This window comes from Gallinula chloropus (genome assembly GCF_964237585.1).
Source record: "Gallinula chloropus genome assembly, chromosome: 13".
Classification (NCBI taxonomy): domain Eukaryota; kingdom Metazoa; phylum Chordata; class Aves; order Gruiformes; family Rallidae; genus Gallinula; species Gallinula chloropus.
Window position 1 is genome coordinate 16,644,441 of NC_140098.1, and position 16,198 is coordinate 16,660,638.

At 47.9% G+C, this 16,198-nt stretch overlaps 1 protein-coding gene across 1 annotated transcript; it reads right to left on the reverse strand.

Moving 5' to 3' along the window:
- Positions 1 to 1,425: 1,425 nt before the first annotated feature.
- On the reverse strand, positions 1,426 to 13,608 carry KLHL36 (kelch like family member 36; the record flags this gene model as incomplete). Its single annotated transcript, XM_084270022.1, has 5 exons — positions 13,427 to 13,608; positions 13,106 to 13,187; positions 8,238 to 9,311; positions 7,235 to 7,392; positions 1,426 to 1,981 (listed from the first exon to the last, which is right to left on the reverse strand). The coding sequence occupies exons 2-5, from the start codon at positions 13,163 to 13,165 to the stop codon at positions 1,426 to 1,428; spliced, it is 1,848 nt and encodes a 615-aa protein (XP_084126148.1). The 5' UTR covers positions 13,166 to 13,187; positions 13,427 to 13,608.
- Positions 13,609 to 16,198: the final 2,590 nt, after the last annotated feature.

Below are 16,198 nucleotides of genomic sequence, written 5' to 3' on the forward strand. Positions count from 1 at the left end.
TTTACTTGGTATGTAGAGGATAGTGTGACACAGGATCTAAGAGATGATTTTCTGTTCAGTCCCACTGTCTGGGTCCCAAACACAGTCCTGAGTGTATTTTGGGTTTCTTCTTTTTGAACCTTGCTGGCTGGGGAAGGCATTCTATTGCAGGCCTGATGAGCCATGGCTTCAAGTCCCCCCCAAAACCCATCAGAAAAGGCTACTCTCAGGAACAGATACTTTGAACTTGGAAAAAAACCCAAACATCTAAAAACAAAAAGGAAAAGGTGAGCTATTAGCACACATAAAAAACCCTAAGTTGCTGTCCTTCAGGATTATCAAACGCCAATTAATCATCCTCAGTTAATAAGATTTTGACAGCAGCCAAGCCTAGCACAGGCCCTTGCTCACACTGGCTACCTACCACGAGCACTGTGAGCCTCGAGTTAAATAAAGCTTCTACAGCCTGGTAGGGCTGGTGGGGACATCTTTCAGCTGAAGGATCCTCCTGCCATTTTTCCCCACCGTTACGCTGCTCAGCAAACCCCAAACTCACAGTGAGCTCTATCAGTCCCACCTGCTTTGAAGGCCAAGGACACTGTAGAGTTTCCATCCAAATCCTTTAATCTTCTTTCAAGTTCTTCAGTAGATTATTTTTTTCCCCCTTCATTCTGGGCATGTTTTAAAGCCTAAGAAAAACTTGCTGCTGTGTTTAGATATGAAGAGAGTGACAACAAGGGATGCTAAAACCACCTTTCCCAGATTTCAAAATTCACACTGTTATCAAGTCAATCCCACCTATTCTTTGGCCAAACAGGAAGGTCGTCTTCATCTTAAGGGTACAGTGGAGTTATTTCTCTTCAAACTGATCTTACCTGCATTCACCAAAAGCAATATTCTCTTTGAACACTCATGGGTTCTAGAAATCTGACACTAACAACTCAAGAAGGTATTGTAAATGAAATATAACATTACAAAAATTCAAGATTTACATCATCAAAGATCCATTTAATTTTTTCTTGGCAGTTGCTTCTGAAATCCTTTGAAGTGCTCTGTAATTTCAAACCCAACACTTACTACTTGGTTGTTACTGTCCCAGCCACAGATCCAACCTTATTTTAAAAACATTGATAATAATATGATGTATGAGGAAATGCCATGAGCCACCAAAGTAAAAGACTAAACCTTAACATTCAGGAGAACAACGTAACCTCTCTTGCCATATCACCCCTTATATAGGAGGAGGGGTTTAGGGTTTTGGTTTGTTGATTTTACCTTAAACATGAGCTTAATCCAAAAAACACATTCAACTGTACATTTTGTGTGGCTTCAGAAGATGCCCTCCCTCCCCCCCTTAAAAAGAAAAAAAAATCTAGGTTAGATAGAAATGGTTAAATACAAGGTTCTTTTGGAGTCCACCACCCAGGGGTGGTTATCCAGAAGTAGTCATCTTCCTCGATCTTGATGTTTTTTTGTTTTTGTCTTTTTCTTTTTGTCCTCTGTTTTGGGCTTCAACGGGCAGACACATGCTGACACACCAGCAATCGCTTTGGGTAAGTCTGTTCCTTTGTACCACTTATTCTTCTCCTTATCATACACCTGGACTGTTTTGGAGAAGACCGTTTCTTCCCAGCTGTAGCCTCCGAGGATATAAATCTTGCCGTCCCAAACTGCCACCCCTGACTCACTGTTCGCTTGCAGCAGAGGAGCAACCCTGGTCCACTGGTTACACTGAGGGCTGTACGACTCCACACTGAGAATGTCAAAACGAGCCATGGTTTCGATGTTGTCATCGCTGCCACCGATGGAGTAGATGTTGTCCTGTAAGGTGCACATGCTGTGCCACCCTCGGGCAGTGATCATCGGCCTCTTCTCCTCCCAAACATCCGTGCGGTAATCGTAGCACAGCAGGTTTTTTCTGTAGGGGCCAATCTGGTAATCATGGCCTCCTGAAATGTACACAAATTCCTTGTAGACTGTTCCTGCGTGGCCATAGGTAAACCTGGAACAGGCAAACAACCGATCTGACTTAGTGCTTGGGGACACGATATACAGCATTCACCAAGGACTGGTACTCAAGAAGAAAATAAAGCAGTAACTGAAGACAGAAGAATCCTTAATCCCTTTGTTACATGGTAACCATTATTCACACTGCTTCACCCTGCGCTGCAGAGCTCTAAGGTATGACAATCACCTTAAGGCACCCTACAGCATGTCATACAATAGAGGAGACCTGTCCTGCTCTAGTCAGCATGGCCCCCGCTCCCATTTTCCTGCTCCAGAGCTCAGGTTGGATCAGTCTAAGAGAGCCAGAGAGGAAGAAAATCCACATCCCAGCCAGGGCCTCTACGGCAGAAAGAGGAAATCATCACAGCACCTCTCAGACTCACCAGTAGCCTTTAACCAAGAAACACCAACAAGAAAGCTACTGCTGCCTTACCCTTCCATAGCTTTGGGATGATGAATCATAGTTCTTACCCACCGGTGTGCACTGCCCGGTTCATCTACCCTCACGGCACATGTCCATCTGCCTCTGCTATACAGGGGGTAGCTTCCTTGGTGGCCCCAAGACAAGGCAACAGGCCTCAGTCAATCATAGATCAGAATTAATATTTGAAAGAAGACAAACCGAGATGGTAGAAACTATGTGTGCTGCTTCCACAGAGCACGGAGAAACTCCCTGTGATCAGCTCTAATAAAGCCACTGCAAACCTAATTCTTGACGCAGCTGTTCATAACTTCACACTAGGATATTCCTGACCAAAACCCTGTTGAGCTCTTAGAAGTGATGTAGAGGTGAAGGACAGCCTTGGCTTCTGAGAACATACCTTTCCTATTTGTGCCTTTTCCTCTTGTTTCAGGTGTGGAGGGTGTCAAAAGATGCAGCTACAGCACCAGCCACAGCAAACCTACTCATACACTGGTACAAGGAGCCCAAACAAACAATTTAACACCCATAGGACTGCAGAGCAATATAATCACCACGCTGCACTCATGAACCTCTGCTACCATCCTTTGTAGTCACGGACTCAAGACACGTCCACCTCTACGGCAGACGAACCTACGTTAACATTACTTTACCCTGGAATGCTTTTGAACCGTGCCTGAACACGCTCAAAACTCCATGTGGATAGAACCTTGAGCTGTTTTTATTTCACACAGTTTCTCTCAGCTACACAAATGGTATCATAACTTCTTCCACATACCCAAGTGCCAAGTGCTTTTGTGCCAAGGGAAAAGGTAGAATAGAAAAGAAAACCCACATTTACCCTGAAAGCACGATACTTCTGAGAAAAGCTGAAAGACGTTTATTATGCTAGATGCCTGCTGAAGCTTCTGATCCCTGACCAGTGTCTGAATCAGATATTTTAACAGACTACATGAAACAGAAAACTCCTTGACATGCTTGGCCTGAGAATGCCGGTGGCCAGGACAGACCTTGCAACTACAGGGGCTGGAGAACCATTCCTGGAGACCTTGAGATAACTTCAGAACCTTACTGCTTCTCAGCCACTCCAGAAAAAGAAAGAAACAAAGAAAAAAATAAGAGAAGACTAAGGCATAGTTATGAGACTTTATCCAAAACAGCAAGTCAAAAATTCCACAGCTCCCACACTGCCTAACCACAGCAGCATGTAACTCATGCTTGGTGCTGCTGTTTGAAACAACACGTGTCACTGCCAGAAATGCCATGGCAAGGTGTAGCATGTATAGATGCTGCTCTGCCTTATCTGTGGTCTCTTGTGGACAAGTGTACATCTCCAGTGGCACCCGGTCTGCTTGCTACAGTCTTTGCTTCTCTAGATACACAGCAACAGGTCTTTAGATTACCTAGCTGGGAAGTGGGATGGACAATTTGAGCTCAATTCTGTTCTCAGGGTGCACTTGATGTTAAACCCACATCTAACCAGCACCTGGTACCCGCAGGACGTGCAGCACACCCCGCAGAGGAGGCAGCGTCAGCGAGCCAATAGTTCTAATCCAACATGCAGCCCAGGGTTATCGTACTGCTGATAGTAATCACCTTACATTCAACATTTGATAAAATAAATAAATAAAGAGACTCTAAGTGAAGAAAAACTTGAGTGACCTTTGGAGAAGTAGGTTAAATGTTTTCCTACGCTGACTCTGCAGGTAAGCAAGCAGCAAGACATTTGCTGTCAAGCACATGATTTCAGTCTGGAATAGACAGCTACAAAAAAAAAAAAAACACTGATGCTTTTCTTCTTTTGCCTCATTCAATGGACGTGTGTAGTGAACAGCAATAGCTGGAAAAGTAATTTGAAAGAGGCAATCGTATTTAAAGCAGCAAATCAACTGGCAACTTGTTATTTTCCAATATCGAGAAATTACCCACTGAAACAGGCTAGAGGTGTTTCACTCTGCCTGACTTCTGAAAAGCTCATCCAAAGCTGCACACACCTTGCTTCACTTTAATAGGAAACTGCATGAAGCCTAACACAGAGATGGAAAACAATCAATGAGAATCCTTTCTGCAAGCCACGTGGCTGAAATGGGCATTTCTAAATGCGCCTCAGAACAAGACCCTTTGATAGAGTGGGCACAGACATCCTCTAACAGAAAGCATCATGTGTTTTGGCAGCCAGGAAAAGACAGAGATGCTAAGGAGAAAGAAGTTTTGATTCAGAACATCTGCTAGAGCCAGTTGCTGATGCTGACTAACTTCTAGTGCTGCAAAACTGACATTTTCTGACACAGCAACACCATTCAGTAAATGATAAGAAAATCTACCATTTATTTTCTCAAACAGAAGAACATTTGGCCTAAGTTGATAGAAACCAAAGTCTTGGCGAGCTGTGGTTGCTCTGAATGTCTGTGTCCACCTGTTGCAACCCTGTGAGATCATTCATGACACAACTAGCAGAGCAGGCACCATCATTTGTTAACCTGTTCCAACACATTTCCTCATACAACCACTTTCAGTTGTCCTGCCAAACTTTAACCTACGGCCACTCACTTAATTTCACTGATGTCTGCAGAAGACTTTTTCAGTCTACTCAAGAACACATTGCACCAGCTTCTGCTCCGTCAAGCTTGTCAGCCACCACTGCTCCCTTCCAGGCTCGAAACTACAGCAGCAATTGCACCCAAAGAGCCTGGGGAAAGGGTGAAAAGAATCCAGGACCTCTCTGAAGAATGGAAAAGGTATTCTCCAACCAAGGGCTCTAAGGAGGGGCAGGGAAAATTCACTTGTAGCCAACTTGGACCTGGTCCACCTTTTAGATAGCTTGGCTGAAGCCTTCCACATTAAGCATCTGCCTCAAGATGCTGGGTTTTCTTCTCCAGTCAGAGCATTATTTAAGTCAAAACAGCTCAGCTCCTTCCAAGAAAGCAGCGAGGGAAAACAACGTGCTGTTTTGACTGTGGTGGGGTGGGAAGGGGCAGGGGGATAGAGATAAAAAAAAAAGAGCTTGCAAAGCTCTTCCTCAGAGGAATGTGACTGTGCCTGCATCCAGCAACATGGACACAGGGTTTGGCAGCAGACAGGAGGCACGTGTATTCAGGGACATAACCCCTGCCTTTCCCCTGAAAATTTCCACACGTGTGGCAAGCTATAATCCTTGGGAAGAAAAACAACAACCACCACCATTTTCTGGATGTTCAGAGTAGAAGCTTTCAGAAATACAACCTCAGAGTCCAACCCCAGGCAGCTGAAATCAAACTGTGCAAGCCTACAGCCCAGAATGACCTCAGATGTGCCCATCACTCCAGGGAATCAGTCTTCCAGGCAGTTGCTGGCTTGAAGCAGTTGGAAACACCACCAGAGCTGCGGGCAGGGAGCCTGTTCTGGTGGCCGTGACCCAAGAGGGCAAAAAAAAAACCCCAACATATGGAGAAGACGACAGAAAAAAGCAGGAGACAAGGCAGCTGTGTTGGGACTTGTCCCAACTTTCACAAGGGCTCTTTCTGTTGTCCACCTCTGCACTGATTTTAGCCTTTTGCAACCTGCAGAAATTTCTTCTTAGCTTTATTCCCTCTGTGCAGTAGAGCAGCTGTGGCTAACAGCACGCTGCCTAGCGCCAGCGCTCCCAACCATGAGAAATAGGGCTGAAACCACAGCAAGTCTGAAGGCACCAAGTGTCCATTAAGATCCAGCTAAAGACATATTAAGCAGGATTTTTGCCCAGCCCAAAAGGATCAGCTAGGCAATCTAATGAAAAAAATAACACCCCTCCATGCCAAAGTTCACTTTTAAAAGCTGCAGCTGCAGAACTCCCAAACCCTAAGACATTTCTAGATGTTAGTGGGATCTCAGAGGGCTTCAGGACTGGAGATAGATACTCACACACAGCTTCCTAGGAAAGACTCTGCTGTTCAACCTCAATTGCTACATCTGCCTACGTGAGCAGAAATAAAGCGGAAAAAAAGCATCCTGGTCCTGAAGAGCACTCGAGCCCAGCTGCCAGCCCGGATCAGACTCACATTGCAGCACCTGCCCAAAATAGAACCGGGCAACAGGCTCCTGTGCCTTCGCTGCCTGCCCGTGTAAGTTGTAAGTAGCTTGTTTGCAATGCCACTGAGTTAGTGAGCACCGCTGCTGAAGCCACGGGTTTCAACATCGTGGAAATACTGCTCACACAGCCAATACTCCTGCAATTTTGGCAAATGTGAAATATTACTAAGTCTGTTTGCAAATGAAATGCTATTGTACTGGTCTTACACAGTCACTACTCAGTGATTCAAGACAGGAGCAGTGTCCTGCGCGGCTGTTCCAAGCAGAGCTGCAGTATTAAAGCCTCTCAAAAGCAGAGCAGCTGAGTTTGAACTAAGACTGAGAGAAAGAAAGGTCACGTTTGCCCAGGTTATCTGTGTTTGCAGTAGAGGTAAACATGGTTTATCTGCAAAACACCAACCAGAGCAGCCAGAGAGAAACACCTCGCAAGGAAAACAGTCACAGCAAGGTGACAAGGTATGGCCAAATAAATTAGAAAAGCCTTTGGTCAAGGTCTAAACGGTGCCTCTGAGAAGGCTTAATTCCCAGTGACCTCAGGAGAAACACTTTAATAGGAGAGCGAAATTACAAGGGCTTTCCCTCCCATCCTTCAGGCCAAAAGTGAACACTGATGAAGCTAACATGAGGCACAAGAGACCAAGGACCGATACGATTTGCAACTTGCTGATACCACATCAGCTACATATCCCCCTGCCTCCCTTCTAGGGCCACCCAGCCATCAGCTGGAGTCACACAAGTCCCTCATCAAGCATGGGGTTGCTTCCCCAACACCCCCATTACCTGGGCAAGCCTGCTATATAGGACCATGAATCCTTCTGAGGACTGTAGGTCTCAACGGAGGAGAGTGCCCCGTTCTCATTCCTGCCACCAACAGCTACCAGCATGTCAGTAATCGCTCCCAGGTAGAAATCTACACGGCGCTGTCTCATGGAGGCAACCTGTCAAAAAAAATAACATGCTGACATCTTCAAATGCGTGGTGAGCAAGCTGACTTAACGTGTATTCATGTCTGAGGACAGAACTTGCTTTTGCTCAGTTCTTTGGAAAGAGGACCTACTGGTTCTGGTCCATTATATTCATAAAATGCTTTTGGTTTTCTGAGTACCATGTTACTTAGCACTCCTTGTCGAAAAAAGGGGACAGGAGAAAGAATCTAAGGGACACGTCACACACTGAAGGTTGGTGTTACACAGGCCTCCTTCCAAAACTCTGCAAGGACCATAAACTGAAATCACTCAAATACACAACTGAACCACACTGGATGACTGGGTCAAGGATTTGGAAACAGTGTAGTATTTTACAGGTCCTGCACTGGCTGCAGGGTTTTACAGCAGGGCTGGAGGCAAATAGCTTGTTCCAAGAGACATTTAGCACAGAGACATTTACAAAGTATCAGAGACATTTTCTTTTTATGTCAGATCCAGTTTTTAATTTACTTATATGTGCTACTGCTTGAGAAGATGATGTAAGCAGTCATGTCTTTAAATCCACTCTAGCATTACTCCCAACAGTAATCTAAAGAGCAGCAGCTGGATGCCAACCAGGAATTTCACAGATGAGATACCTGACTCCCAAGTGACACTGAAAATCTCTCACTGCCTGTCTAGCTTCAGCATTGCCACAAAGGAATCAAGTAGCTGCTTTTTCAACCTAAATAACTTGAATTTCCATTTGCAATTGTTGCTACGTCAGCTATTCCAACAAGCCCTGTCCTTCCACTGAAAATAAAGCATTCTAAACATTAAGGACTTTAAACAGAGAAATAATACAGCTTAAGTCTCACCTTTATCCACTGGTTACAGCGGGGATCATACCTATATAGGAGATTTGAAGCTGCATCCCCTCCGTTGTCTCTTGAAAAGCTGCCTCCAGCAATGAAGATGAAGCCTCCCAAGACTGCAACGCAGTGGTGACTTCGCCTGGCTGGGAGAGGGGTTTCTGCCACCCACTGCCCCTTTCTGATGTCCAAGAAGCAGGTATCATCACTCAGTTCCAGGCACCGTTCAGAAACCTCCCCACCCACGAAGAGGAGCCTTTCCTCACAGGTCCGCAGGGCCGTCCGTTTGTTCTGCAGCACTGGCTGAGCCGTGACGTTGTTGTGGTAGTTCACTGCCTCCTCTATAAAGCCCTCACAGTTTGCTTCTTTGGGAAGAAGAGAGCAGACAGCTGGCTTGACTCGATGGAGGAGATCACTTTTGGGTATCAAGGGAAAATGAATGTTCTCCAGAACCTGGTAAGCCTCATTCTCCCTTTCTGGGTACTGGGTAAGCCACTGCAAGGCAGCCTGCAGCAAGTCGTGCTCACACTCCTGCTGCACGTTGCTGCTGTCCAGATACTGGCACAGCTTCTGCAAGGAAACGTTCTGCAGGAAGTCCGGGGTGAAAGACAGCGTGCCAAAGTTCTGCAAGATGAAAGAGTCAATGTAGGAGTCAAGGCGCTTCAGGTTGTAAATAGAGGCCAGCTCTTGCAGGTACAGGTAGTTCTCTTCGCTGACTTCATTCTCCAGGTACTCACAACAGAAGTCGACCACCTTCCAGATCTGCAGCAGGTGAGCTGTTTCGAGCACGTAGTCGATATTGCCTCCGTCTAAAGACAGCTCGCTGCCGTAAAGGAAGTCCACCACAGCCTTGAGTCCAATGTAAGAGGCTCCAAACAGTTCAACCTCTTTTTGGTGGGCTTCTCGCATTCCGATGGTGAACATGGAGTTGAAGTAGTCACTGCAAACAGCGAGGAGGTTCCGGTGGGCAGGCACTCGCTGTTCATCCACCACGAGGACAATGTCACAGAAGAGACCTCGCTGCCTCTGCTCATTCAGGCTCTGCAGAACGAGGCTGGAGTGGTCATCCCACCGGTACACCTGGGATAAGCAAACACCACCATTATGTTCTTGTCACCAGGAAAATTTCAGTGTGCACTAAGCGTTTTCCCACTAGATGCAGAGACAGCATCTGTCTGCACACACGTGCTGTGTGTCTGACTTGAAGCAGTTGGCAAGCAGCATGACGCAAGCCCAGCTCCTCACCTTCACTTCCATCGGCCTGTGCAGACATTTACCACTTCCTGCTCCCCTGCTGTATTTATTCCTACCTCCTCCCCAGCGCTGCACCCAAACCTCCTCCCCAATAGTTTATACAGGCACGATTTTCTGACACTCTTCAACTCCTTCAACTTCCATTTCCTTTCTTCCTTGTCCCCCAAATGGCTCCTTACAGAGCTCTCAGCCAAGCTACTCGTTGAATATCTGGAGTGGGAGACACACAATGCAGTGGGATGCCAAATTTTCATTCAGCCCATGTATTGTCTGGGTTAGTGCTTACTTGTCAGCTACCCCCTCTTAAATCTTTTCAGAGCTCTGCATTTCTAAGCTCATTAGGGTAAAATCCCTCTCTTTCTTTCCGTATTATTCCAGACACACACACTGCATTCAAAAATAATAGCTGTTTATTTATGTGCAAAGCCACACATGTGGGTAACTTATTCCCCTAAGACTACTTGCTTCCAGAAGCAGAGGTATGTTTTGTTTTAATGAATAAGACTAAATATTTTTCTTTTAAAGAAAAGGGAAAATGCCCTCAGAACATGTCCATGAAGTACCCCTGTGGGATCCCTCCGGTCCAGACATTCTTCCCACCAGTTCTGTACGTGCCACAGAGCTTTTGAGGCAACCAGTGTCGCCTCTTTCTCACAGACTCGTGTTACCAGTCTTGAGAAGACCCAAAAGGGAAATGTTTTGTTACTTCTTGAATGTCCTGCTGAACATGTACCAAAGGGGCTGGTCACCCCAGTACATCAAGCGGTGTGACTCTTAGGACCATCCTTCCAGGGGCACAGAGCGCCTGATGGTACCGTCATCTTGTGATCTCTCTTAATAAAAGCTGGGTTAAGTTAAATGCAAATACATAACTCTAATTACCAAATTCAAAACAGGCAGAGCTGCAGAGCCTGTAGGAACATGCAGGAGAAAGGAAAGGAGGTGGAAAGGAAATGCACCTTTGTGCCATACCGAAGTCAGCTCTGGACACGTCTGGCTGTAGGACCCCGGGTCTTGCCCAGTCCTACACCCTCAGACCACGCTGCCAGAAGCAACACCCTGAGGTGCCTCAGCCCATATTGACATTGAAGGCAGTCACACGGACAACCTGAAGTCTCTTCAAGCTTCTCAGGCATTCAGCTTTTCCTTTCCTGAACTGTGGCTTTTCCTAGAAATCCTGACTACCCGTGGCTTTCCCAGCTTCCCAAACAGAGAGCAGGTGATTATTGCTGCCCGGCTAGGCCATTAACATCTTGGTGAAACCATGGGGAGACAACCTCCCTGCCCACCTGCATGGGCAAGGCTGACGTTCTAGAGCCAAGCTTCTCCCTTTTACACAACCCTTGCTCTGTGGATGTGATTTGACAACTACTTTTACACAATGAGACAACCAGGATTAACGCACACAGCTCGCCACCATCCAGCCACGATGGTGGCCAACCATCCCAAGCTAAGACCAACCCTGGGAGCCCAACCGACCTCCCACATCTGCCTTGTAGCAGTCAGCAGTACAGCGACAAGCGGGCTGCCAAAGATGAGACCCGGATGAATAACCCCGTGTGCTGCTCTTCGCGTGGTATCCCAGCGGTTTCTAAACAATGGAGATGAAGCTGCCAAGAAGCCTTCTGTTGGAGTAACTTTGTACGTGCAAGTGTACAGAGTTAAACCCGTCTAAGTGACGACGCTTCAGTAATTATAAGTTCTCCAGGCCAATTTGCCTCATTGCCTCATCATATCTCTGAACTTAAAAAGGGATGTATGGCGTAGACAAGAAAGTAGCTTCCACTGCAGAATAAAACCGCCAGAGATCTGTAGCAGAAACAAACCCGTGGGGTTTGAGGGCTGTAGCGGTTTTTTACCTTGGTTTTTCTGAGGTTGAGGAATGCTGGTATCACAGAGGGGCCAAAGCAGAGACCAGGGGCTGGGGGAGGTGGGAAGAAGAATAAATACAGCAAAGGACAAACCACACATCCGTGGCAACCATCATAAATGCTAGCGGATGAACAGACAATAACCAACAGCTTACAGCACCCTCTTCTGAATCTGACTCTGGGGGGGGATGTGGGTACTGGATTAAACCAAAAACATACTCCCTTCTCATCCCCGGAAACTGGCTGATCATTTCGCTCTAATATTCTCTAATACGGCCATCGTGCATAACAAGATTACACCGGAATATAAGATTTGCCAGAGATCCCTATTTACTTAGCTGGCTGCCGAGTCAGCAGCATAATCCTGACCGCAAATACGCCCAGCAACTTGTACTCCTAAAATCCTTGCTGCCATGTAGAGCTGCTGCTGCTTCAGACACCAAGCATGAAATCATGACGTATGGCATCGAATGGACTCGGAATGCATTAGCGTATTTCAGCCACCTTGCAGGTTCATTCATTCAGAGAGCAAACAGCAGAAGCTGGTAGCTGCAAACCCAAGACTAATATTTTACTAAACATGAACTTCTTTCTCAAGCTATTTATAATCTGCAGAACAGTTTCAGCATTATCTAGTAATTCTAAGTTTAACAGATAGTGACAGCTGCTGTCTAAGCAAGAAAATAAAGCAACGTTGTCAAGCCAATTAATTTTTAATGTGATGAATTATTATTACACTCAGACTAAACCATTTTAAATGGCAGACAGGATCAGCACTCAGGGCAAGATTACATCGGTAGGGATGCATTTAAAAATCAGCCCCATTTATCTTTTATCAGTTGTACTAGAGCAGTATTTTAACTTCTTTCGGATTTGAAGATCTGATTCCTTTCAGATTGTTAATGCAGTACAGCTGCTCATCAGTGATGCAAAAGAAAGTGAGACCTGACTCATTCAACTTTGATAAGACAGGCACTGAAAAGTTCTTCTCGCTGCTGGCAGTGGTACAAGGTATCTGCTCTGCAGCACCTGTAACCTCATGCCCATATGGGAACAGAAAAGCACTCTTCACTGTTGTGAAACAAAGTGAACTTCATAATCACAGCTGATATGAACAGCTTATCGATCTGGGGTCAGCATCCTGACGACCTGCATGAAGAGCTACCCAAAATGGGCTTCCATGGATTCCCAACTAAAATCGACGTTATTTGTGCAGAGATTCTATACACAGAGATTCTACACACAAACCCAAGCAAACATCTCGAGTTCACTGGAACAACTGCTGTTTGTGAGATCAAGACTCACAGCTTGTACAAACCAAAGACTACAGCTGAGAAGTAATCCTAGCTCTGCTTCTGTAACTAGCTTGGGTTTTATGAGATGGATCAATACGAAAAATTCCCAAAATAGACATATTACATTTAATAACTGCATCTTTGGTGTAGAGAAAATACTGTGCTGCAATGATGTGGGTTTCTGTTTTAAATTATGAGTCATGGTGAGCCAATGCCTGTTTGCTGCTGCTGCTGGTTTGTTTTTCAAAATCACTAGGTAAGAACTTCTACCAGAAGTATTTGAGCAGGTAGACCACCAGTTTCATCTCTCCTAAAAGCTCACAATACTAATTCACATTCCTCCCAAACAGACCATCCAAAGGGAGCCTGTACATCCCTTCCTGGGATTTCTATAATTTGATTTTTCTCTCTCTTTTTTTTTTTTTTTTCAGTAGGCAACACGAAACATACAAACCTTTGAGGATTCACTTATCTTGTGCGGCCGACAAATCCTGCTTTGCCTGGTTCCCTCCATGACAGCCTGACCCGCGGTGCTCCTGCAACACAAGCAGCGAGAGAATGATGTTAGCAGCACACCAAATCCCTCCCAGACCGCTCAAAACACACCGCGCCGCGTAAATAAAGCGGGTAAGAAGATCTGCGGTTTAAAAACGTTTGAGCTTATAAAAAAAAAAAGACAACCCCGAACGCCGATGTTTTCTTAACGCTACTAACGCTGTGTCAACAAGTTGGGTGCGCGCTCGGGTACCAGCGAAGCCCCCCGCGATTTACTTACTGCTGCAGCTGCCGGAGGTAGAATCATTTCCTCTCCGCGGCCAGCCCGACCGCGGCTCGGAGCGCAGAGTCCGCCCGGAGCAGGGGCGACCCGAGCGACCGGGCTGGGGCTGCGCCTCGGCACCGCGCAAGTCCCGCGCCCCGCGGGGCCCCGCCGCGGCGGCTCATCCTCCGCCCGCCGCTTCTCCCCCGGCCGCCGGCAGCTACATGGGCTGCGCTGTGCCACGGCGCTCACTGAGCCGGAAAATACAGAAATTAAAGGGGAAAAAAAACAACGGGGGAGGGAAAGGGGAGAGCAAAGGGACCGCAAATACCAGGAGCCGGGGAGGCGGCAGCGGCGCCCGGGGCAAACGGCCGGAAAAACGGCCTCGCCAGCGGCTCGCAGCCGCCCGCACCCTCCGGCCCTCGCAGCCGCACCGGTCTCCGCGGCGGGAGCGGGGCGTTCCCACGGCGCCGTGTCCCTGCGGGCGGACGGCCCAGGAAATGCCGGTCGGCTGGAGCGGGGAGGGACCACGGCGGGGCGGGAACCGGCGCCGGGCAGGCCGCGGGGCCGGGCGGCGCCGGGGGAGGTACCGCGGGGCAGGGCCGGGCCGCCTCCGGTGACCCCGCCGAGAGCGAACGGCCCGGCGGCGGGGAGCAGCATTGCCGGAGGATATGGGGTGTTGCTCTGCCGGCAGGCCGGGCCGGGCGCGGTGCTGGCAGGCCGAGGAGCGCACGGTCGGACACAGGGCCCGGCTGGCGGCCATGGCCGTGGGGCCGGGGTATCGCTCCCGCTGCGCCCGGGGCATTTTACAGCCAGCGCCGGGTCTTGGCGGTGTGTTCCCTTGTACAGCGGAGAGAAGCCAACCGTGCGAGGGGTGCGTGCACCCGGGTGCAGCGGGAATAGCCCGGCACCGTCTCGCCTCGCTTAACCTGGGCATGAAACTACCTGACCCCCAAAATGCCTATCCCCCCGCCCCGCCCGGCACCCCTGCAGCCGTGCGTGCTGCCGCGGGGCTGCTTCCCACGGGCGAGAGCCCAGAGGCTCAGCAGTTCGTTAAAACTGCCTTGGTGAGCAGCAGGGCTGACAGCACACCTCCTTTGGGGATGGAGTAAGAAGCGAAGCCTTCCCAAACCCTGCTGAGTCCCATTTCTGTACAACAGTCTTCACTAAAACACTACAAAGGAAAAAAAAACCCCTTGTTAATCCAGCACTCCTGGGTACCCTCCAGAGGTTATCATCAGGAGGGCAGAAGCAGCAAAATGGGGTGGGGGTGGGTGTCCATCTGCTCTCACCCAGCTTGGACACGTGTCCCATGTGGTGATGGAGCAGTTGTCACTGGCAGAAGATGATGTGCACAGCGTGGAACAGCCACACTGTACACGAGGGGAGTTGTGCCAGGGCTGCCTGGGGTGTCAGCACCTCCGCCTAGCCCAGCAGGTAACCACTCTGGTATTGGGGGCTGTGTCTTCTTCAGCCACCCCAGAGAAACCAGAGATGATGATGGGTTTCTACTCATCTAACTGATTATCAAAGCTGAAGATGAGAAATGTTTTTGCTAGCTTTGATCTCTCCTGTCGCCCTTGTGAAGCCCCTCAATTCCCAGACTGTCTGAGTGCCAAACATTCTTTGCTCACAACCCTAATGCTGTGACCTGTGACTTCCAGCTGCCTCTTCCTGAAAGAGGGCATCATTCACTCTGTTATTTTCTCTGCTGCTGCACAGAAAAGGCACTGATGGGGAAGCAGGGCTGGGGACAGCTGCGTGCGTAGAAAGGCCAGACAGAAGCAAAAAGTTGTGCTGGCAAAGGGCCATGTGGCAAGGCACTAGCAATATCCTTTAGAAGAGCTGAGCCTGCCATGGGACCGTGGCTGTACAGACCCATCCTTTTGCTCAGCTCTCCCCACGTATTCCGAGGCCCTTTCTAAACGTCATTGCTACAGTCTAGAGACAGTTGAAGGTCAGTCCAGATACCCAAGACTTCATGCTTGCTGGAGACATCTTTTTGAAGAAGTCTGCAAGTCCATTTTAAGTCTTTGACTCCTGTGAGATGGACAGGTGCTCCTGCCAGGCTAGTGACATCTTCCTGCACAGGAAGACCCATGTGTGGAAGGTGGAGGTCTCAGAACTCCCATATGAAAAGCAAATCAGAGCTCACAGAAGCCAGGACAGAAGGTATTTTCTCCTCTCTTGTTACAGCCTGACGAAACTGAGCATAATGTTTATCCCTCCATGTGCTAAAAGAAAACAAAAACCCATGTTGTTGTGTCAAAGAGAAGGGAGAGAAGCTGAGAGAAGAGGCGTGGACCCACGAAGAAGGAATGCACTTCTGAGGCTTGAATCTGCCACTTAGAAGGGTGAGGCATGAAGTTCCCAGTGAATGTCACTCAAACCCTCTGGCTACTGGCTCAGAGACCTAAACAAGGTTGAGGATTTCTCCTTCTAAGGGAAATAATGACATTTCAGTCACCCACCTCTCCCCTAGGAGCCCTCAGGAGCTGAGGAACGAGTGTGCAGAGACAAGGACGCCCAGCAGTTGTTACAGGTATAAACAGCAAGCTGCAAGGTAGTGCCAAAGGACGATAAATGCAGACTAGGAAAGAAAATGTTCTTATGAGCAGCTAATGGTCAGCATAAAGGCTTTTAAAGAAGTGTTCCTAAAGACAGTTCCAAAACAGAATCGATAGAAGTTTGGACCTCTTAATGTGCGATTATATTATGATCTAGAGCCTGCAGTCTCCAGAGATACCGAGCGTGATTCACCAGATCCTGTGTCCTACGCTTGTACTGACT